Source organism: Erpetoichthys calabaricus, chromosome 4, assembly GCF_900747795.2.
Source record: "Erpetoichthys calabaricus chromosome 4, fErpCal1.3, whole genome shotgun sequence".
NCBI classification, from domain to species: domain Eukaryota; kingdom Metazoa; phylum Chordata; class Cladistia; order Polypteriformes; family Polypteridae; genus Erpetoichthys; species Erpetoichthys calabaricus.
In genome coordinates, this window is record NC_041397.2 from 191267160 (window position 1) to 191292703 (window position 25544).

At 39.6% G+C, this 25544-nt stretch overlaps 1 protein-coding gene across 2 annotated transcripts in view; it reads left to right on the plus strand.

The window, feature by feature from the left end:
- The first annotated feature begins 3859 nt into the window (after window positions 1–3859).
- LOC114650453 (immunoglobulin-like domain-containing receptor 2) overlaps window positions 3860–25544 on the plus strand; it is a 229514-nt gene continuing 207829 nt past the window's right edge. For both annotated transcript variants that reach the window (XM_028800096.2, XM_051926141.1), the window contains exon 1: window positions 3860–3980. In XM_028800096.2, the coding sequence (XP_028655929.1) occupies window positions 3926–3980 (55 nt within the window). In that variant the 5' untranslated portion in view covers window positions 3860–3925. The remainder of the gene's footprint in view (window positions 3981–25544) is intronic.

The following is a 25544-nucleotide window of genomic DNA, read 5'->3' on the forward strand; positions in this document are numbered from 1 at the left end:
GATATGGTCCCCCTTAAAACAATAAATTAGCTAAGTGGGTTATGAAAATGGATAGATGGATGCAATAATCGAAAACTCAAGAAATGACAGCTTGGATATTCAAGACATGAGGTTAAGTCAGGTTAAGCCATGGTGGCACAGCAAGCTTGGATTCCAGGTTGATTCATAGTTTTGGTTCAGAATTCCTTTCATCTGCATCCCAAAGTCATTCATGTTTAATTTATTGGTTATGCTAATCTATCCAGATATGAATTAATTTGGACAGCACGGTGAAGCCATAATGAACACTGCTGTCACACATGTCCAGCATCTTTAATTATAATTGACCCAGTTATTGTGTCTGCATGTTCACCCTGTGCTTGCCTGAGTTTTCCTCCATGTACTCAGTGTTTCCTCCCACACCCTACAGACATGTATATCACGTTAAATGGCTATTCTTTCCGGCCCTGTGAGAGTGTGGCTGTGCATGTATGCATGATCGGGTCCTGCCAGACTGTCATCTTGACTATGGCTACTTCTAGCCTTTTGCCCTATGCTGTCCCCCCACAACTCTAAACTGCAATTTAATAATGCATTTAAGTTTGTATGAGTGTTTTCAAGATTGTGCCCTGTTATAATCTGACATGCCCTCAAGAGATGATTTCCAATTGCATAGAGACAGCCCTGAACACACTTCAGAAAATGAATGGAAGAAACTTTTAAAGGCTTACATCATACTGTACACTTCAGGGCTAAATTTGTTAAATACCAAAGACCCACAGCTTTCAGATCCTTGTGTGGGCGACACAAGCTGGAGAAGTTGCAATAACAATCTGGGACACTTGCAGAAGTATGTTTCTTTTTGAGAATGATATTATAAAGACTGACATGTTTGTAGATTGGTCATGATAGAGAATGGTGATCCTAATGCACCTTAAAAGTCAGAACTTTTATTTAGCTAAGAGTGATTCTAAAAAAAAAAAGATGCTTACAGATCCTGATGGATAATATAAATATATTTTTATTTAAGAAACAAAATGTAACAACAAAACACTGCCCAATCAAAAGAAAATAGCACAGCAAGTACAACAGTATGCTTTGATGACACAGCAACTAGAGTTGATGTGTTAAATAATGCCATCTGAGGCAAGGCACATTTTGCCACCCTCAAATATATCCTTACTAGGCATCAGGCAATACACTTAATCCACAAACAATACATATTGTTATACAGACTTCATGTTATGATGGATTCTCGAAAAAATCTATCAAAAATAAATAATTAAATACAATATTTGGAAAAAAATTGAAAAAATGAAAAGTAGTTTTAAAACAATGCAACACAAAATAAGTATTAAATAAAAAAATGCATACTATGAAATTGAATGTGAAATGAAACCTGTATTGCTCCTCCTGCACACTTCTCTAAATATCTTGGAAGTTTCAGGTTATCCTGTAAGCTAAAAGTCTTCTGTCCTTTTAAGCTAAAACACGTAGTACAAACTTACAAAACTTTTAACAGACACTTTACCTGTGATTAGTACCTTGACGAATTTTCAGAAATTACTAAAAATGACAAAATAACTATAGTTTATATACAATGTGTTATGTAAAAATAAGCCTCAAAATGCACTTGCACCATTTGATTCTGTGACACTCAAACTGCTGCAAGGCATTGTGAACTGTGTTATGTGAAATCCAAAACGTTTAAAGTGAAAATATTTCTTCTTCTACTTGTAGGTAGTTTATACATAAATAAGACACTGGTTGAGTATGTAATTCTTAAGGTTCATACTTAACTTTTTGCTATTTTTATTATTGTATAATGGTAAGCAAAAAGTTACATGAAAATAACACTCTTGCCAACGTGCTGCTTAAGTTGAGGCTATTGCCTTGTTGACACACCCATATACTGTCAACAACTAAGACAGCCATTAAAAGTTACAGCACCCCTTTTAAAATGATTCTTGACACAGAACGTGGAATAAAACAGCAAAAAAGATAAACAGGCCTGCCATGTTTATTTGAAAATAAAATTAATGAGTTCTTGCCAAGTTTTGAAAATGTTCTGAACAGATCTTTGTAGAAGGAATATGATTTTTTTCCAAGCTGAGGTAATACAAAACATCACTTTCCAACTGTGTTATAGATGGTGGATTGGGATTCTTTCAGTTTATCAAAATAAATCTGTGCAAGTAGTGTGGTTTGGCATATTACATCAGATTTTTTCATAGCACAGTTATGCCTGCTTGTATTACTCCAGATATTGTTGTTGAGGCGTTAGGGGTGACTTATAATCCAAAAATCTCTAAGCAATATAAAAACATTTTTGCCCAAAAGTGGTTAAAGTGTAGGAGATTCCCGAAATATGTGACCTAGCGATGAAAGTGCTTGATGACTTCACTCATGGGTTGAATCTTGCCGTGAGTACATTTTAGACAAGATATGTAAACAATGAACAATTTTTATTTGAATTATGGAGTGCTCAGGGCTTATTGAATTAGAATTTATTCTGGGAATGGCTTAATTTAATTCCTTTTCTAACATTTTAAAAAAGAGATTTTTTTTCGGCTTCCCCTGAGATCATTAACATTCCTTGAGATTTCTGATAAACTCTGGAGATGCCACCATACTAGACAGAATCACCTCTGAGACAGATACAGGTGAAAGATAAGGGAAGGTTGGTAGGTTGATTTTAGCGATAGCTCTGATTTGAAAGAAAAAGTGTTTCACTGGAAGTTTATATTTGCAGCACAATAATTGAAAATATGCAAATACATTATCAATATCATGATCTCTAAATCTTAAATGTTCCTTGTGACTTCCATAGACTCAATACCGCATAATTTAAAGATGGCTAAAATATGTGAAGAAACTTCTTCTAACTCAAACAAACTGAGACGGATCCAGTGAAATATTTGAAGCAAACATATTTACCTGATTGACAATCTCAGCTACTTGTAGAAGCATCCGGTTGAGACTGACCTTGATACATCTTGAAGGATGCAGATGCAAATTTATATGCTTCAAAATTACCTTTGAGTATCTTGGACGTTTGCAACTTGAAAATGATCCTGAGGGGACTTTAAATTTGCCTGGAGTGGCAACGGGTGCAACGATTGCTCACATTGAGCTAAATTAGTCACCAGTTAACATGGGTTATGCAAAGATCACACAGGCACAGCGACGATGTGCAAAATTACGACAAATCATTCAAAACTCACGAGAGCAGAAAAAAACATAACAAATTTACTAACAAATTCAGTCGTTAAAATAAATTATCTGTTGATAATATCCTCTTCATTCCTTTAAATGCTGAATGCGAATATTTAACTTTCACGTTTCATTCCGGAGGTCTACACACATATTTTCCGTCATAATTTCTGAAAACTGTAGATTTAGACTGAAATGTAAAAACGAATAAGAAAATCCAGACAGAATTATGTTACTGTTACCTGAATTCATTTCATCTGTTGCCGGTAGTCACTGTGATAAGTTTTCCTCAATTTTGCACAAACATGGAAATATTATGTAATAAATTCAATAAATAGTTTTTAAGTTTCTAAGTAGAAAATTGAACAAAAAGGAGAGACTGCTGCGTAACGACTTGCTCTGAGATGTACCAAAACACGCACAGGGATGTACGTGTAATAAACAGTAAGCCACTGCAAGGGCAAACTTAATCAAACAAAATCCTAATTTTTTTTATTTATTTTATTACTTTGTCCTAAAATATTTCACTCTATGTTACCCTCATTTATATTTATCTGATGGTTTTGCACTTTAAATTAAGCGCTTCCTCCCCTCCCCATAACAAAAATGGTATGGCTCTTTTGTACTCGGAGTGACAGTTCGACTTTATTATTGCGATGAGTCGAAGTCTGGCATGACGAGAAGAACAGTTAAATGATTTACAACGGTTTATAAAGCGAAACGGTGTTCTGCAATGTGCTCAATGGATTTTATATTTATGTGCTGGATTCCTCTACTGTGCTTCACAGGTAAGGTAAACGCGACTCGCGTTCGCTAGTGTAGCTTTGTAGTTAGCATACTGTGACCGAGTTGGAACATACGGACCGGGCAGGTCGAGAGCTTCATGTAATGCATAAAAATGAGACTAATGAAGCAAAAACTGCGTATGTTGATGTTTTTTTTATTTATATATTTACTTGCGCACATTCACGAGCCTGACCATTTTTATTTAGACACCTTTCACCGATGCCCTGTGTTTAATTGTGTGATGTTACGTTCAAATCCCTAAAGTTTAAATACCGTTATTTTCAGACTAAGCAACTTACTAAAAGTGGTGAAAAAAATAACATGAAGGGGCCGTGTAGTTGTTTTCCTACATCCTTCGCTTGAAGAACCTGTTGCAGGAATGATCCACAATTTGCTCCGTCACTGGAAGCCGCAGGTTGAGGGCATCAGAGGTTCTCTCGCATTACAATTCTCCGCACGATTTGGCTGCAAGATGCGGCAGCCCACTTGTCCGCCGGTTGAATTATCAAGAAATAGACTCGTTAGCGCTTTTATTTTTTGAGATTGAAAGCGGACTAGGTTGTGAAGCTAGTCGTGTTGTCAAAAGGTGTAAAAAAAACCATTGCGGATTGTAAAAGCCGCGCGCGACTTTACACTTTGCGCATGCTTTCCCCCAATAAATATAATGTGGGAAAAAAACTCGCTCGCTCTGTAACGAGATGCAGTGGAGGCATGTAGCACGTTAATTCCTTAAAAAAACGTGATTTCGGAGGGGCGGTCATTTTACTCAGCTGCGTGTAAACAGGAGGTGCGCATTCAGTAGGAAAAATGACAAAGCCAACAGTGTTTTTATTACAACGGGGAGAGAGAGAGAGCTTGTAATTTTGAAATGTTAATTTCTCGATCACAAACATGTTCAGCTGCAGTCCTCCCGCTTTGACTCCCCAGCGCTTGTAACCCCAAAGCCAGTAAAGAATGCCTGGAAGATACTTTTCGAAAATTCGAAATTGTGGTTGTTTTTTTGGATAAAATGCTTATCGATAGATTTTCTGTAAAGTATTAAAGATGTAACATCTGAATACACACAATTTATAATAACGTTTTTTTATAGACATGCTTTTGTTAATTCTATTACAAAGCGACGTTGTACTGGATTAATCGGAACTCAAAATTGTATATTATATTTGGCATCATAAAAAGGACTAAAGCCACCTAATTTATTTAAGCATCTTGGCAGATGATATCTGTTCCTGCAAGAGCCAGCCCAGTATGGGGTGGGGGGTTGGGACGAAATCTGAAAACAACATTCCAATCTCAAAAACTTTCCTACTTTAAAGCAGTGTGTCAGAAGGTTGTGACAGAATCCGTGGCTTTAATGTCTCCAGTTCATATTCTTAACTGCAAAGTGACTGATATTTGGCCCATAGGTCCATCTTTTGTATATAAAGCACCGTCTATGTTATGTACAAATGCTGTTTAGAAAGCAAGTACTGTAAATTGCTAGTTTTGTTTAATGATACATTTGGAAGGCTGCACAGATTTAACATTACATGTATTTAGTTGCAATCTTGTGTACATTTAGTGCTTAGTTCATGGATAATCCTGTTAATTGATAAAAGGTGAGTGAATATGCCATGTCTTGTGACTTTTCCAGGTTTTTTTTTTCTCCCATCTTTTTTTTTCTGCTTTGCTTTTGTCATCCCCTGCCATTTATAATCTATGCAAAGTCAGATCTCACTCTATTACTCAAGATCATCATCTCCTTAAAAACCAAAGCTTTGAATTGCAAAGAAACCTTAAATTATGCTTAATTGCTGTTGTCAATTTGTGTCATTCTTTGAACTGGTTGTGTATTTTGGAGTTTCTTTTTTAACTATTTCCATTTTAGGTGATTCTTTAGATGCAATTTCTTCCTCTTGGTTGCTAGTCCTGCCAGAATATGTAACTTTTTCCCTGTCCGTCCATCCATCCATTCATTTTTTAGCCCACTTATTTAGTTCAGTACTGGCAGTCCTGGAACCAACCACGGTTGGGGCACCAGTCCTTAACAAGGCACGTTTACATAACACTCTTCTTGCTCCCCTGTTGCCTTTTTGCATGAATGAAGAATACCAGATCATTCCAAACTACAAAAAAAATTATTGGGTGCTATTTAATGTGAAGTCCTGAGTTAGATACCAAGAGTTTGTCCTAAATATTACCTAGTGGCACTGTTAGCTTAAATTGTAGTATTTTTATACCAGTATATCCTTGTCTATTGCTGTCCATTTAAAAAGATAGTAAATAAATAGTGTTCTTGTGTGTATTATTTGTTATTTATACATTTTTCAGTTTTCATATTCATAAATTTGTTTGAGCTCTATTAAGTCTGTTTTCAGTGTGCTGTATGAGAATTAAGTGAATTAAAGGAGACATCAGGAGCTGACACTATAAGTGAAGAGCATAGAGACTTCATGTGTGCCAATTCTGGATGTAGCTGTTAAATCAATTTTTCAAAGTAGGCAGTTAGATGCAAATACAGAATTTATTAATTACATAATGAGTGCACATAAAGACACAGATTTGTTTAAACAGATGACGAATAAAGTGGTGTGAAAATGATTAACATAAATAGAACCTAAGAATATCTGTGCATTAATTGATTGTTGAGTGGAAAACAAAATCTCCAGTCAGCAGCATCCCTTGAGAAAATAAATCTCTGGGGTGTCCACAGTCAGCTATCACAGAAAAAGTCAAAGACAAAATCAGATACAGCCACAGTCGTGGAGACCTAGACCAACTAGCTTCCCACCAGTTTGTTGTTTTTCAAGTATGGTATGGTATTTGCCACACACAATTTTTGTTCTAAAACTAAGTGTTTTCTATATATTTACAAAAATATGTTGCTCCCACAGGCACTTTACAATGGAGGCTAATGGGGCATGGGGCATCACCGGAAAATAAAAGCATAATAACATACCAGCTACTTCCAAGACAGTTGTCGAGTATTGAACCGTGTCTTGAGATTATACACACATTGTAAAATAGTTTATATATGTCATTTTTACCAAAAAGGTTTAGCAATTTTAAAATAAGACAAGCTGTGCACTCCATCTCAGCGTTTGTCTTCTTCTGTAATAACCTTTCACACCCCTGGGCCATGATTTCATTTTGCGTCCCCATTCCCAATCCTATGGTGTCTGTGAGGAGCCACCAAGCCCTGCTCCCGCACTCACTGCCCACGCAGACACAGGGAGAACCCGGGAAGCGAACCCAGGTCTCCTAGCTGCGAGGCAGCAGCGCTACCACTGTGCCACCGTGCCGCTGCAAAATAATATAACCTTCTCAATTCCATCTAATCCATTATAGCATCATGAAGATCTTTTTCTGATTGTATTGGCTAAAAAGCAGGACACTTCCTAGACCAGGGGTGGGTAAAGTCATTCCTGGAGGGCCGCAGTGGCCGCGGGTTTTTGTTCCAACCCAGTTGCTTAATTAGAAAACAATCCTTGCCAATAATTACATTTCATGGCTTGTTAGAGCTTTAACTCTGCTATGTCAAGTCATTCTCATATCCTAGGTTTTTTTTTCCATTCTAAGGATATCATCCAAATACTTTGAAGGCTAAAATGAATGAGTAATCCTCAATCCTTCACTTTTTTCTCTTCTCTTTCCTTCCAAGTATTTAATTAAACCAAATAGTGCACGATAAATACACACAGGTGTAAAGGGTAACAAGCAAAATGGACAACTGCTGGTTTCTTTTGTCATTTGCATCTTATTGCTAATAAGGAGCAATTAAAAACCGAGAATGCAGCTGTTTAAGACTTAAATAAGCAATAAGTGTTCAAAATCTTAATGAGGGAGAGAACTAAAATGAAGCAGAAGTATTTCAACAGCAATACGTGCTTCTTATTAAGCAACTGTGTTGGAACAAGAACCTGCAGCCACTGCGGCCCTCCAGGAATGACTTTGCCCACCCCTGTTCTAGACAGATTCGAGTCCATTGTAATGTAATGTAATATTCTCAAATCCACTTTAACCAGTCCAAGTTGTGGGGGCCAGAACCAGTCCCGGTTGTATAGCATGCAAGACTGGAACTTACCCTGGATGAGATACCAGTCCTTTATAATGTGACATAACATTCTCAAACCCGCTTAATCTAGTTCAAAGTTGTTGGGGCTGGATTGTTTCCTGGTTGCTTCAAGTACAAAGCAAAAAACAACCCTAGACAAGATGCCACTTAAATTTGCTTAATGAAATTCTGGGTTGGGAGGGGACACATCCTGCATTTGGAAGTAGCTTTTGCAAGGAAGAAACCAACCCTTGATAGATGCCAGTGTATTGAAGGCCAGGTAGAACAAAACGTGAACATTAAAATGTAATTCACTGGTAAAAAGAGAAGGAGTCATATAGTAGTAACACATTGCAGAGTGTATTCAAGAAAACAAGAATAAAGAGAGAAACTTGAGCTTTGTTTCACATGTTAGAGCTGAATGGATTATAGGCAAGTTAGATAGTAAGAGAGTTAATTAAAATTGGGAACAAAACTAAATGAAGGTTTACCAAGCATCAGACTCAGTCCTCCCTGAACTTTGTGTTTTCACAAGCAAAGCACTTTTAAGGCTATTCCTCCCCCTCCACCTTTACTACCAGTGTCTTTCACTTTGTAGCACTAGCAACAATTCTTTGGAATGTTAAGAGGAGGTTGGGTCTGTCTGGATTTCAGTTTCATAACAGTTTGTATTCTTTTGTCTACTTTTACTTCTTTCCACACTATCTCAAAAATATTTAAGTATTTCGTAACCAGACAAAGTCAGCAGTACGCATCTGTAAAAATTCTCATTCAGTAGATTGTCTATATGAGGAAGCAAGGGCCTAAGCTGCAATAAAAAGAAAATGTGGCCATCCATTCAGTCAACTGTCTCTTTTGTAAATCCATTCTTTACCTAGTACAGTTAAAGCTAGAGCCTATCACAGCAGTAGTGCAAGATAAGAAGCAACTGTAGGTGGATGGTTGTGATATACTTAGGTTTGTCCCCTCATTTTGGGCTGCATTAGAGTGATCAATCAACCTAGCAGTGTATTTGTGTGTGCTTTAGGAATAAACAAGTCCCTACAGGGTAATCCATGGCTACATGGGGAGAACATCCAAACTCAACACAGAAAGCAATCAGCACAAATCTTCAAGAGTGTATTTGAATACAATCAAAATAAAAGAATAGGCGATAATATGTACTATCACAAGCAGCCAATATTTTAGTACTGTTAGTAAGTTTATTGCATTTTTAAGTGGAGACAAAGCAGTCCAGTATAACTGAAAGTTATTTGTCCAGTGCCATATTACTGTATATATACTGCTGAAAAAAATTAAATGAACACTTAAATCACACATTGGATCTTGATAAACGAAACATTCAAGTGGAAATTCTTTAATGAGTAATAATGTATAATTTTTTGAGAATAAAATATGTATTAATGGTCAATGGAAACCAAACTCACCAACCCATTGTGGGCTGGATTCAACATCACACCAAAAATCATACTCAAAAATTGAAATTACACGGTGATCCAAATTGTGTGAATTTCATCATGGCAACTCATAATGTGATTCAGTAGGGTGAATGGCCACCACCTGCCTGTATGCAATGTTTGGGCATACTCCTGATGAGACGGTGGATAGTGTCCTAGGGCATCTCCTCCCAGACCTGGATCAGGGCATCAGTGAGCTCCTGGACTGTCTTTGGTGCTGCTTAGCATTGTCCCAGAGGTTCTCAGTTGGATTTAGGACTGAGGAATGTGCGGGCCAGTCAATAGCATCGATGTCTTTGTCATCCAAGAACTGCATATACACTCTGGTCACTTGAGGCCGGGCATTGAACAAAGAGCCATAAAGTCTGACAATGGGTCTGAGGATTTCATCCTGGTACCTAACAGCAGGTCAGGGTTCCATTGCCTAGCACATGGACATCTGTATAACCTTCTTAGGATATGCCTCCCCTGACTATCAGTGACCCACTGCCAAACCGGTCATGCTGGTTGATGTTGCAGGTTGCATAACATTCGCCACGGTGTATCCATACTCTTTCACGTCTGTCGCATGTGTTCAGTGTGAACCTGTTCTAATCTGTGAAGAGAACGGGATGCCAATGGTGGAGCTCCCAATTGTGGTAGTCTCTGGCGAATGGCAATTGAGCCACATGGTGATACGCTGTGAGCACAGGTCCCATTAAAAGAAGGCAAGCCCTCATTTCACCCTCATGGAGTCTGTTTCTGAAAGTTTTGTTAGAGAAATGCACACCAGTAGCCAGCTGAGCATCGCCTGTTCCTCCTTGCACAAAGGAGCAGATACTGGTCCTGCTGCTTAGCTGATGTCTCTTTTTGGCCCTGTCCAGCTCACCTTGTGTAACTGCCTTTCTACTGGCACCTCTCGGTGACACAGCAAACCTTGTGACATCATGTATAGATGTGCCATTCTTGAAAAAGAGCTGGACTACTTGTGCAACCTGAATCTGCTGCAGGTGCGGCCTCATGCTACCAGTAGTGGCAAATACCCTTGCAAAATTCAAAACTAAAAAAGAATCAGTCAGGAATCATAAGGAGAGAGCATTTGTCTGTGTCCACCAACTGCCACACCATTCCCTTTTTGGGGGTTGTCTTGCTGTTGCCTCTCCAGTGCACCTGCTGACACTTTCATTTGCACCAAAGCAGGTGAAGTTGATTCACAATCACTTATGCTTCCTAACTTGACAGATTAATTTCCCTGAAACTTAATTGACTTGGTGTTAGACAGTAGCCACGTTTCCAGTAACCTTCTTAATGTGCATTTTGATATTACAAAACAAAAAAACAGTAAAGGAAACATGAATTTAAAAAAAACTATTAAAAATCCCCAAAAATGTTATACGCTTACTTAAGGTGGTCGTTCAGGTGATTCAACAATGCAATGATTTAAAAACCTGCAATGGAAACAATGTTTTTACATTTAGGTCACATGACATGACGTACGGTAGATTTTGAAATACTGTGCAAACATGATGTGGTGAATACAGGCAGCATCATGAATACTACCAGGTGACCTAACACAAGTGTCCTTGATCATTATTCTGTAGTCAGTGACCACCTGCAGGTATTTTCTGAGTGCCTCGTAACTGTGCTGTGAAAAATGCTGTGCCTCTTCCGCATCAGGTAAAGTGATGTATTTCTTCATTAGTTTGGAGCATATGGCCTGACACACCCCATAGACACACCTATGAACAGTGGTTTTGCTTATACCTAAAGTTTTGGCATCAACCCTATACTCCACACAGGTAGCCAATTTATAAAGCGTGATGTCTTGTCGGGACTGGCTCCCTCATGGATGGGACACAAGGAGACCTATTGCACTGCATAATTCCGTGAATATTGAGTTGCACATCCCTAAATTTTGTACCCACAGCTCCTCGATAAAATCACTGAGGAAGATTTCAAAGAAATCCCTAATATGTGGCCTTTGCCAAGTACAGGGAGTTTGCCTTCCCTTTATTATATTCACTTGCTCTCATCGCCTCCAATTAAAACAAACATGGCGATTGTAGACACAAGTGAAATAACAGAACCAACACCCATCATATTGGAAATCATTTTTAATTTCAGGTGACAGACTTTTTTTGCATAAAATCACTCAGTGGAAAAACACAGACAATTTGCATTTGTGCTTTGTTGACTTATTGCTTCTGTTTTGCTCATAACTGCAGTGGAAGCGTGGTTAATGATGATTAATTGCTCCCTTAGTTTTTTTGAGCCTTGATATCCATATTACTAACCGAGAATACACCGGATATGGACGCAGGGACATGGCGATGGGACCATGAGACGTACTGCGCAGGCACACGTCTCATAAACCGCAAAAGAAGTCGTATCCACCGCGAACGAAGGAGTCACGGCCCAAGAATGAAAGAGCTCAACTAACGTGAATGAGAAATGAAGCAACAACGCGCCCATAGCTACCACTAACGACACAACCACACAAAAAAGAGGATTCTGCGCTGCACCCCAGAGTCAAACGTGAGAGGCTACGGAGGCCCCACAGGTCCACAAAGATAGTACGAAAGGCGCAGGCGTCACCGCCATATTGTGAGTGGCACTACTGCGGAGTGAAGGCGCAGGCGTCACCGCCATATTGTGAGTGGCACTACTGCGGAATGAAGTTAGGAATAATGTGCTGCTTGGGATTGTACAAACCGCTGAACGCTTTACACCAAATTCAAACACAATACAGCTCAACGATACAAACACAAGCCCACCTGGATAAGATCAATGAACGCAGGCACCTACAACGCGCGTCTGAAACTGCGGAAGCAAAGCAGGCACGGGTTCAAAACGAAAGACCACAACTGACGGAGATAAATAATCTCTTTCAAATCTATTTCGGGTTACCCAAGACCAGGGGTTGGCGAGCGAAGCGAGCAGGGAGCGGAGCCCCCTTGTACAGTATAACCATCTTAATAAAAGTATCTGTGTATCCATGTGGTTGCTAATGTTTCTGTCATTTCAACAGATGGTACATTACAATTTAACACTACTTTTACAAATCCCATACCAAATCTAATAGCAAAGGGCCAAGCATTACAATTGTCATTCCAACAGATAATGCATTACAAACATTTGTACTAATGCATTTTATTACTACAAATGTTTCTGGAGCTTCATCTGTTGCAGTGACAAATGCAATGTAATTTAATACTACATGCATCAGAAAAAATATTACAATAGAAGGTCCACTTCAAACTATGAGATCTACTTAGATCTCCTCCCATCTTAGACATGTAGCGCAGCTAAGATACATTTCAGTTTTGACTTTTTGAATAATTGACTCATTTTAGGTTTTCTTGATCACAATATGACCAGCTGTGGAGTGAATCTGTGTTTGTTTGTTTGTATTTATGTCAAGATGTCAGTACACCATAAAATAAATTACCCAATCCAAATGAAGTTTAGCACAATTATTAGCATTGCAAATGCATTTCAGGACTTGTATTCATTACAAATTATTAATTTTATTGTTCCTCCATTTAATTTCACATATGACATAATCAGTTTTGCAAAACTGTACTGTTAAAGTCCTAGCTTTAACTAGGTAAAGTGCTGAACTAGATGCATGAGATTTTTGATTTGCAAGACATAGGCTTGTGCATATTTTCCTTTTTTTAATTTTATAAGCTTGCACAATACAAAAGCCATGCGCCCCAAAGAAATTCTTCCACGATGTGATGTCTGGTAACTGGGCTTTTATTTGTAGAGGTAATGTGGGTTTCACTTCAAGCAAGATGTTACAAGGGTGAGAAAAAAAGATCCATTATGTGAGGGGGGTTATCCCCATTTTTTAATGTGTAAATTCTAAGAGAAACACATTTAGTTAGAGAATGGTACAGAAAAAGTGAAATGGGTAATGTAACATTTAATAATCAGAAATATTAGCTAACAGAAAAAGTGAAATGGGTAATGTAACATTTAATAATCAGAAATATTAGCTAACATCTAAAATAACAAGTTGTTTTGCATGTAGCTAGTGAGTGAGCATTTTGTTGTCTGAGTTTTTTTTTTCCACCGCTGAGTAATGTATTTCTTTTCTAGACATTCCTTCTCTCCTTGGCACGATAAGGAAGGCATTTGTAGGCTAAGGCAACCGCTGCATTCTTTTTTTTTTTTTCTTCTGTCTTCTTTTTGAAGCTTAGTCCGCCTCTGAGGTTATGTGTCAGGAGTAGTAAACCTTGCAGGAGAAGCTGATTTCAAGGAATGTACTGGGTTGTGCTTGAGAATGTGTGTTTAAGAATAAAGGAAGATGACATTCTGTAGTCCACTTAATATAATTGGGGGTCATAGGGGGCCAGGTCTTATCCTGAATACACTGGGTTGAAAGGTAGGAAACAACTCTCAATAAGGATGCCAGTGCCAGCCATTTTAGAAACATCAGTCAATCCAACTAACATGTCTTTTTGGATGTGAGATGAAAATTAAAGTACTTGATGGAAAACCCATATGTGCACTGGTAGAATGTACTAACACCACACGGACAATGACCATGTAGAGGACTCACATCCAGGACGCTGGATCTAAGAGGTAGCAGTGCTAACCAGTGTGATACTGTTCTGTTGCTTGCCAGTAAAATTATATTAACTAGCATTTTGTATTTTTCTATTGAGGAGCTATTCTAAAACTCAGTAGAGTAGTAAATCCTTTTATAAACTTGCAGTTCCAGTCAGAATTTGCCTCTTTACATTTTTTTCAAGCTGTTTGTTTGTTTGTCTTTTTTTTTTTTTTTTGAAGGCAGCTCTTTGCTTTGCTCTAACGGTCCCTATTTAAATTTCCCAGAGCTGATCCTGGCTGTTGTACTCATGCATTTCTAATCTCATTAAGTGGGAGGCTCACTGCCCCTCTCCGCACATGAATGCTTGCATCCCCCCAGACAGAAGACCTTTTGCAACCAAAACTCCAGCAGGGCATGGACAATGGCAGGACATGATTGATCAAACCGTCAAGACGATAAACGCGCCAGCTTTTTTTTTTGAACAAGTAGAAGTAAATGCTGTGCATGTAGTGTATGTGTAACTTCAGTCTGCCTTCCAGGAACCCCTGTGGGTGGATAAAATATATAAGTATGGTGATGAAGTCAAAGAAAATTTGACATAAAATACAATTTGTTTTCAGTTTTAAATGTTTAAAAATATAAAAAGAACCCAAATTGTCTCAAACCTTTATTTGAAATCAAGCTGTGATTCGTTTTTCATTCTTTTTACAGGAAGTAATAAACAGCACACATCCATAACAGGTTTACAGGATTAACATGTTAAGTACAAGAGTGTATGTTGAGAAAAAAAATTAAGCTTTTAGAATTTTGAGCACTAGTGGGCCTCTCGCTAGAAGTGGAGCTTAAAAACAAAATATCCAGGAATGCCATTGGTTTGAATGCCTACAGTGTGTTCCAATTAACAGCAAGCTAGAGTTGAGCCTGAAGTATCTGGAGTTTCCATGTGCACAGTGAGTGTCTTAAAAAGGACAGCTTGTTTGAGCTAACTATATAATAAACATTAATTTTCATTATTTATATTATATTAAATACTCATATTTTGAGTAATTAGTGAAAGCTGCCGACTCCCAATTCCAGACAACTTGTTGTGAGCATGTTGACTTTCATTACCATCCTAATGTTAAATTCTTTAAGAAATGAATGTTGTTGTCTCACACCCCTAGTTCCTGTCTTTGTTCTGTCTGCATGATCTCTTCATTTCACAGTGCACAGTATCTCTTCAGAGTCTGTGTGGAGTTTGCATGTTCTCTTTGCATAGCTATGGAATTTGCACAATCTCTTGAGCTATTGTTCTTCCACTGGTCCTTTGGGGTTTGTTTGGAGTTTCCAGATTCTTCCCAGGTCTTTGCTTCACTCACCAAACTCCCCAAACTCCCCAAACCCCCCCCCCCCCCCCTCCCACGGCCTACACTATGAGACAGCCACTTTGCGTCTCTGCCGCTCACGTTGTGAATAGGGGGCTGAACGCACCCCAAGGAGACGCAGTTGCTCCTCCGAAAACCCCTCTTAAACGGTGATACAATGGGAAACACAGTTTTTTTTACCTTCTCTTTGCTCAATCAGCTGCTGGCTTGCTGCTGGTGCTGCTGCCGTGGTGCGTAATCTGCATCTTGCGTGGCATTTCAAACATTTAAAAACCTGTACAGCAGCTATCCTTTTGTCTCACTGCCTTGTCTCTCTTCTCCCCCAGACATCCTCTGCTCCTGTTGGGGGTCCCGCTCCCAAGGTGCACCCCTATGAAGAGGAAGATTTTCTGTTCTTTTAATTGAGAGACTGAACTGTCCCTTCTGACTACACACGGAACTTGATTCACTCCTGAAAGAGACTTATGCTTGTTTGAAGTGTTTGAATAATGTTTCTGTCTCTAAAATCTCCTGTGTATCTGTGCAACTCTGTGACCCAAGCGTGAAAGCGTATGTGGAGTTCAATTTCACCAAACAACAAATCTTTTAACTCTCACAGATACGCCTCTTCATTGGGAAGAAACACTACAGGGAAAACTTGGGGGCTGGTGGCTGGATTGGCACTCCGGCCACTGTAAAAAACCTGCTCCAGTGTGGTGCTGAGATGTCATCCATTGCACTCGGGTCCCAATCCAGGGATTGTATTGTTTGATGGGTGCGGCAACATGCTGTCAGCACATGCTCCCAACCAAGAAATTATCTTTTTATTCACAGCTTTTTACAAGCTTTATGTTAAATTAGTTGCAGTGCTCCTTTATGCAAGGTATTACAGTAGTTGAGCCAGCCTGTGTCTGTGTGTCTTTGTTTTTTGCAGTGAACTTCCTGTAGTGTAAACAAATTGCAGCAAGTTTTACCAAGGCTTGTTTTATCAGCGCATCAAAGTCAAAGCCAAAGTGAACTTTATTGTCATCTCAACCATATACAAGTATACAGATAGATGAAATTGCGAAGCTCAGAGTGCACAGTGTAACAACATGACATGCAAATAATAAATTAAAAATAGAATTAAAATTAAAATTTAAAATTAAAACACAAACAAGACAAGACATTGTGCAAAGACAAGACAAATAAGTAGCAGCAATATTGACATGTAGTTAGCAATATGAACATTGATGCAATGTATGGTATTTGCAATCTAGATACATAAATATAGTCAATAGATATGCAATATACAAAATAAATAATAAATAATAGATATAGATAATACAGAAATTATCAATGTATGATAATAGTTGTTTAAGACGTGTAAACAATGACAGGTCAGAATGTTTCACAGCAGAAGGATATCAAGAGTCAAAATACTTAAAGGTCAGTATGAGATTTTCAGTTCTTTTTCTTTTTGCACACTAGTCTTTGCAGGAAAGTGGCTTGCATGTATAAAAGTTCTGTTTTTAGAGGTGGTTGAGGCAGTGTGGAAGATCCCAGGGGGCAGCATGGTGTTAAGGAGTCTAACAGCTTGGGGGTAAAAACTCTCCTGCAGCCTGGGAGATCTGGTTTTGATGCTGCAGTATCTTCTCTTGGATGGCAGAAGTGTGAAAAGTCCATGTGAGGTGTGTAAAGGGTCCTGCACAATGCTGCAGGCCTTGCGGACACTGCGTTTGTAAAATATGTCCTGTAGTGAAGGGAGAGGCACCCCAATAATGTTCTCAGCTGTCTTCACTATCCTTTGCAGGCACTTGCGGTTGGATATGTTGCAGTTGCCATACCAGACAGTGATGCAGCTGGTCAGAACACTCTCAGTGGTACCTCTGTAGAATGGTGAGGATGGAAGGGGGAAGACTTGCTCGCATCAGTCGCCTCAGGAAATGTAGTCTCTGCTGGGCTTTCTTGATCAGTGATGAGGTGTTATGCATCCACGTAAGTTCCTCAGTTATGTGCACACCGAGGAACTTGGTACTCCACATCTAAGGTACTCCTAACAGTCTTCCACATCTAAACCATTGATGCTGAGTGGGATGTGGGCAGGATGTGATTTTCTGAAGTCCACGATTATCTCTTTTGTCTTGTCAACATTGAGAGACAGATTGTTGTCTTCACACAATGCAGACAGCCGTTCCACCTCATCTCTGTATGCTGTTTCATCATCCCTGCTTATCAGTACCAGCACCGTCGTATCATCTGCAAACTTGATGATGTGGTTGGTGTTGTGCGTGGCTGTGCAGTTGTGAGTCATCAGGGTGAACAGCAATGGACTAAGCACGAAGCCCTGCGGCGCTCCAGTGCTCAGTGTGATGTTGCTGGAAGTGTTGCAGCCCATCCAAACTGACTGTCAAGAAGTCCAGGATCCAATTGCAGAGGGTGGTGTTCAGGCCCAACCTGCTCAGTTTTACAACCAGCGTTTGAGGGATGACTGTGTTGAAGGCAGAGCATGAGAGACAATTTGAATATTAGCCTTTATGTTAAAGAGAGTTCAGTAATAAACTGAGAAACAGGAATCAGAGAAATCATCCTCTGCAATTAGACAAATGGCAGAAAAGCTCAATTCAGACATTTTTATTTTTTGGCCATTAATTAAAACAGGACACTGTTTGTCTTAGTTTGGTCCATGAGCTTGTGTCAAGTACAGCAGTTTACGTTTTCAATTGGAAAAAGAAGAAAGGAAGAAATTGCTGCTTAGTAAACAACAGGTGTGTTTGCTTAACAGAAAAATCTGTCTTTTACTTGTAAACTTGTTAAGAATGTTAGCCATGTGTCTCCTTGATATACATCTTAAGAACATTTTATACATTTGCGGCTTTTTTAAATAGTAGTACTGTGTTTATTATTTGTTTGTGCGTGTCATACAATATTAAGATTTGGTAAGAAATAGTGATGAATGAACATTGCCGAGTCTGCTTTGCCGCGAGTTCCCCAAAATCACAGAAATGTTTGCGATATTCACCAAACTGCATTAAAGTCAATGGGGAAGGAATAACTAAACTAGATATGACTGGATTATAATGGTGTAGTCGTCTTTAAAGTGTCCCTAAGGGCTAGGGAAATGTTTGTCAACTATACTGGACCGATTATTGTAGCAAAAAAGGTAACCTGACCTGTGTGGCAGCAGTGCCAACCACTGCACCATCATGCTTCCCTGATATCAAAGGAGAAAGAATGAAGTTAGAGATGTGCAATCATAGATTTCTTCAAAGCAGTAATGCCAAAATCCTAGCTAAATGTCAGAAAAAATATGTAGGTCTTTTAAAGGCAGAAAATTCAAAATGGCATGACATGATTGAAGCCACTGGCTCATTCTATTTTTTGAAGTTGCACTGAAGGCTCTCCAAACTGTCTGTGTTGATGCCTTGCACTTTTTCTCCTATCAAAAAGATAGAAACGTCTTTCATTATTATTATTATAATAGAAAGATATATAATAACTAGCCAACCCGCGGCGTAGAATACACCGCATAATTATGTATTGATGGGTGAACACTTCCTGAAAGACACAGTTGTCCAAATGGGGTTGGTTTTGAGGATACGACTGTAGGTGAATGAAAAGATGGAACTCTGGAGAGGGCAACATACAATACAGCATTTTACACGCTGCATACAGCGATTCACATCGAAGCATAGACACTGCTAAGACCATGGGATACCCCTCGCACACTGTTTTACACACTGCATACAGCGATTTACATCCGTGACAAACAAATTGTTTTACACGCTGCATACAGCGATTCACATCCGCGACAAATATGATTCTTCTTAGATGGTCCTGTCGCGTCCACCCTCGCTCTCGAAGCACACATACTGCCTGGTCATGTGCCCGCTCGCAAGAGCTGCATACAGCGATTCACATCCGCGACAAACATGCTTCTTCTTATGGGGTGGGTTTGAGGATACGACTGTAAGGGAATTCTGGAGAGAGCAACATACAATTGTCCGTGACTGAAAACTGGAGGACCGCCGCCGCACCCCCACCTCCCAGAGCGAGGGATGGGGCTGGACGGCGGTCGCGCGTGGAGGGCAGAACAGGGTGTGAGGGGAAGGACGCCCAGTGAGGACGATGTATTGATGGGTGAACAGTCATCTCTTAGTCATCGTTCAGTACGCACTGCCTGCTCATGTGCCCGCCCCCAACTCCTCACCTGAATTGCTTTCGTCTGTGTACAGTCCACATGCACTTGTGAGTCACGTTGACTATTCATTTTCCAAACACTGCCTCAGTCGGTTTCGCATCTGCTATAGTCCACATGCACCTCTGAGCCATGTTGACTTTTCATTGTTCTGTTTGTCCGGGCCGGGTGAGGTTTCCCGTGTTGAATCTAATTAAGCCAAAGGCTCCACACCTGGTGGTGCCCTTCCGTCAATTCCTTTAAGTTTCAGCTTTGCAACCATACTGCCCCTGGAATCCAAAGACTTTGGTTGCCCAGCGGATTATGGGAATAACGCCGCCAGATTGCCAGTCCGTTTATAGTTGGAACTACAACGGTATGTGATCGTCTTCGAACCTCCAACTTTCGTTCTTGATTAATGAAAACATTCTTGGCAAATGCTTTCGCTCTCGCGCAAATTGTTGATGGGCGGGGCTCTGACGTGCGTGTGCCATGGTCAGCTGCTTAGTGAATTGTTGGTGGGCGGGGTTCTGTGAGTTGGCGTGCGTGGCTCCGTTGTGCGTATCACACGGTCTGTCTTGCGTGCCCTGGTTGACAAACAAACTGTTTTACACGCTGCATACAGCGATTCACATCTGCGACAAACATGCCAGCTGCCTGGCGGGTCATGGGACTACTGGATCGCCAGTCGGCATCGTTTATGGTCGGAATTACGACGATATGTGATCGTTTTCGAACCTCCGACTTTCATTCTTGATTAATGAAAACACTCTTGGCAAATGCTTTCGCCCACGCGCGAATTGTTGGTGGACTGGGCTCTGTCGTGCGTGTGCCATGGAGACGAAAGCGACTTTCGTGGTGTTTGTTGCCTGGAGAGCGAGGGTGGACGCGGGCCGGGGAATAAGGAGTATTGTGTAGACAAACGTTTACCGTGTTCCTGCAGGACCATCTAAGAAGAAGCATGTTTGTCGCGGATGCGAATCGCTGTATGTAGCGTGTAAATGCGATGGTGGATGCGGTCGTAACCGAAAAGTCAACGTGGCTCAGAGGTGCATGTGGACTGTAGCATAAACGAACGCAAATAACGGGGTGTTTTGTGAGTTGCTCCGTCCAGGTTGATGGGCGTGGCTTTGCGAGTTGTCGTATCCAATGGTCTTAGAGTTGGTGGGCGTGGCTCCGTCCTGCGTGCTCCATGGGTGTCTTGCTCGCTGGCGGCTTAGTGAATTATATATATAGATAATATTATAATTCATAGAGTCTCCTCTGTTTTGAGTGTCAGGCTCCTTCAAGGTTTGTTTTCACTCTCGGCCTGCCATGTGGCTAAATATTATGCGTGCCTAGGGCACACATCTCCTTCTCTTATGTTGACGTGGAACTACATTCACAGATAATTCGTCTCTCAGAGTCTGTAATGCAAATGATCAGCATTATATATCTGGGGGGTGGTCCAATCCATGTTGGCTGTTACATCTCTTGAGGGCATTGCACTGGCCTTGCAAATTTAGGGTGCTGGTGTTAAAACAAAAATTGTCAGTAAATAATTCGACGAACAAGGGCAAATGCAGCAAATTCACTGCGAATAATGCTTGGGTGAAATTTGCTGATCAGCACTAGTAAGAAACAAGTACTGCATTATTATAATACAAGAATTACTAATGTCCAGCTGGTACACTGAAGATAACACTTGTATAAATACAGTAAATATATATTTTAACAACAAAAAATGCTGTTGTACAATTAATGATTAAAATGATTTAAACCTATAAAAATGCATGTATTTTTACATTTAAGCAGTGTTTAGTTGCCAATAACAGTGACTTTCTTGTGAGAGTATGTATATATAAAAAAATTAAATAATGTGACAGCTTGTAATTATGAGTAGCATTTAATTTTCTTTCATGCCATATGTATTATGAATACATATTTTTGTACATATTTTATTAGTTAAAGTATGTATTTTAAGGAAATCTCTTCACCTACAAAATTTAAATGAGGGCTCAGAAAATGTGTTTTTATGAATAATGAAGGAAAGTTTTATTTTTTATTCAAGTGGGTATTTTTTATGCATTTTTGTGCAGCCTGTTCTTGATTTCTTCACAGGTTTACTTTAAAGTTGATTGGCTGAAGACAAATTAACATCCTGTGACAACCGAAACAAAAGAAACCTGACAAAATCTGATGCACCATCCTAGCAGCATTGGGCACAAGGCAAGAGGCTAACCATGTTGTCCCAGGGCACATTCACACACACCAAAGGCACTTCCTCAACCTGGGCTAATTTATGATTGGGGGAAACTGGAGTACATGATGAAAAGCCAAATAGGCATGGGGAGAACATGCAAACTACATACATAATAGTCATTTGGTTAGAATTAAAGTTCGTGCCTGTTGAGTTGTAAACCAGTGGTGCCAACCATGCCCCGCCCCTAAAAAAATAGATCTTTCTTTAACTTGATTTTTTATGTGGAATATCTTAAAAACAACAGGTACCCTATTCATTGTGGGTTCCAGGAACTCTGCAGCTGCTGAGCTGGGCTCCAGGCACTCCCATGACCCTCATTTGGATTTAGTAGGTCTGGACATAGATAGACACCTCAAAAGAGTTCGAAAGCATGATGCAATGCTGCAAGCATTCTCCAATAACCAAGATTCTGTATCTCATACTTTGTTTTTTCTAGAATTTCTTTTCTTCAAAATCACTAGACTGTATCTTTTAAACTGAATGTAGTCAACACTGACAGGGAAGTTCGAAGGAAACTTTTGGTCATTTACGTCGACGGATGTGTCTGCGCACAAGTTACCTTAGTAACAGAGGTTTATTATCCAACCACTGCATTCTTATGTAAATGAGCATTGTAACGGGGATTATAAATGCTCAGAAATTAAAATATACTAAGGAGAAATGGAATGATTTAAGGACTGCACAAAGTGCACTGGTTTTAACGTTATTTTGCTGTTGTGTATTTGTGATATCTAGCAATATTATAATTGTATGTAGTTTATATTAGATAGTGTTTTAGGAGGCATGTTTTACTTTACTAATAAGAACAGCTGTGTGTTGATGCTTACCTAACTAATCCCCGAGTCTTTAAGAGGTAGTGTTAGGTACTGACACAGGATGTGAAATTTATAGCAAGGGGGTTATGGGCATGCATCAAATCTGGGTTGGCAATGGTGATTCTGTTCAGTAATTACATTAGCCATCCACTACAAGAAGGTCATAAACTGACAAACTGATATGAAGAAGTGTCTAGAGGACTTAAATATGGGTGTAAAATTGGCCATTCTGTACCCCATTGGTCCAGTCATGCCAAAACAGGACTGGATGAACCAAGGAAGTTGCTTGCACCCATTGGTCTAGGATTTGTGACAGGAATGGTACAAGTTATTCACTCCGCCTTTCCCCCTTTGCCATAAAGAGAAGACCACTTGCCTCACTTGCCATTTCTCTATGATAAAGGCAAATCTGTCTTGGAATCCATATTAAGACAGGTATGTGGCCTGTTTCAGTATTCCATTCAAAGGCCATATGGTAGCAAAGAGAAGCTAGACTGAAGATAAGCTGAGTGCACTGTTACATAGGCTGTAATGGTATTTTTGTGACACTTATTTTACTTTGCTTAAAATTTTTGCATATTTTAATTAAATATGTAACTCCTTCTGCCTGTTCTTTCACTCTAATTGTTTGAGATTATAGATGAAGAAGGGAAGGGGAAGGAAGTGCTAAAGTATAGTACCTGATCACAGAGTTGTAAGTGTTTGGGATTTGAGGCATTTTGGTAAAGTCTACATAATAAAGAGTATAAGAGGAAAAATAAAGTTGCCATAGGACTCTACAGTATATGATAAAATGGCCATTAAATTTAACTACACAAGATAACAAGTGAACTTTTCTCGTATCCACAGCTGTCTAATAAATGAGGACAATGTGTATATGTGAAAAAGTAAATGGTGTCGGGAACAGAACACAATTAGAGGGCACCCCCCAGAGTTTGACATCTGTTAGTTTAATGATGCTGTCTTCTCACTATCCTGTCTACGTTTTTCTTCTGAATATTGGATCTCAGTCATAAATTCAAGAGAGCTGAATGTTTATTAAAATGTTTATTGAGGTGGAGTGATGAGGAAGAATGGTGTGAAACCCAAGACATGAGAAATGTGTGTTTTTCATCTCCTCAGGAATCACTAATAATAAAACTTGCAGGGGCTCCATTCTTGGAGGCACCAACAGTTCACAACTCTCTGTTCAGTAAGGTAGTGTCATGGGTCTTGAATGCCATTAATGCCGAAGTACAAGGGTTGGAGTTTATTTCATAACAGAGTTGAAATGTTTACTAGAGGACCATTAATTTTTAAAACTGATCCATTCGCGCTACAGATTTATTTTATAACAGAGTTGAAATGTTCATTAGAGGACCATTAATTTTTAAAACTGATCCATTCATGCTACAGATTCGGACAACCTAAGTGAATGATATTTGAAAAGGAGTGTCTCGCTGGACTGTCATTTAAATAGACTTGTTGGAAGAAGTTACCTTAAGTTTTGATGCTACTGTTGTAACATACAAAGCACTGAGAATGGCAGGATTAAGAGGGGTCAAAAATGAATGGCTGGATGGATGGAGTGGGTCTGGAATCAGAACAACACATAGGATGAATAATGTACCAACATTAATGTGATGTACAGTTGTATGTGCAATAAGGCCTCTAAGATTATTGGGGCCAAAGTCTTTACTAGCAATATCTGCCAAAATTCTGGATGAAACATCAGTGTTTAAAAACTCGCATTAAGAAATCTCCATCCATCCATCCATTTTCCAACCCTCTGAATCCGAATACAGGGTCACGGGGGTCTGCTGGAGCCAATCCCAGCCAACACAGGGCACAAGGCAGGGAACCAATCCCGGGCAGGGTGCCAACCCACCGCAGGACACACACAAACACACCAAGCACACACTAGGGCCAATTTAGGATCGCCAATCCACCTAACTTGCATGTCTTTGGACCGTGGGAGGAAACCAGAGCGCCCGGAGGAAACCCACGCAGACACGGGGAGAACATGCAAACTTCACGCAGGGTGGACCCGGGAAGCGAACCCGGGTCTCCTAACTGCGAGGCAGCAGCGCTACCACTGCGCCACCGTGCCGCCCGTTAAGAAATCTTTTCATACAAAATTTGTTAACAGAGTGACAAAGCTAAGAACTGAACCCAGGTCCTTGGAGCTAAACATTGTACTCCCCTAGAAATATTTCACAAATGAAATTGCCATAATCAGACATCAGTAGTGAAAATAAGCTTTGAAAATACATAATGGCAGGCAGTGTGGTGGAGTGTCTAAGGCATTAGATTTTAATTCACAAGGCAACAAATGCATCAGGTAAATATCATAAAAGTGACTGTAAATTGCTAATTAGTGTTTGAAAGCACAATGTAATAAACAAAACTTTGTTTTTTTCCAGTACAGGGTTATGGTTAGGCCTTTTGGATTATCCCTGCAACACTGAACAGGGGGACAATGGCCCATTAAAGCACACTCCCGTATTTATAACTGAGCTAATATGAGTGTATATGGTCACATGAGTTGAGTACAATGAAATTGTTACTTACATATGCTAATCAACTTGCAACACATCACTGCTATCCAGTGCAATCAGAGTCCAATATAACCTTCACATTTTTGAGACTAGGGGTCTTAGTCCCTGGCTCACTTTGCTCGGCAACCCAAACCTTCCCCCAACACCGTCTACACTTTGCGTCAGCAACCTTGCGTCTCTATCACTCCCGTATGTGTATTTCACTTTCATCAAACAACAAAACTTTTAATTCTCACGGATAGGCCTCTTCATTGGGAAGAAACGCTACTTTTCCCTGATGGCAACAAAAATTAGACGATCTACAAGTCTCCGACTTAAAGTTTAAAGCTGAACAATATCTACATACTTCTGTCGTATCACCTATGTCCATATATTTTATCACTTTTCACTTTTACCTTTTCATCAATATCGTGTTGAATTTTTATTCCGTGTTTGGAATTACATTG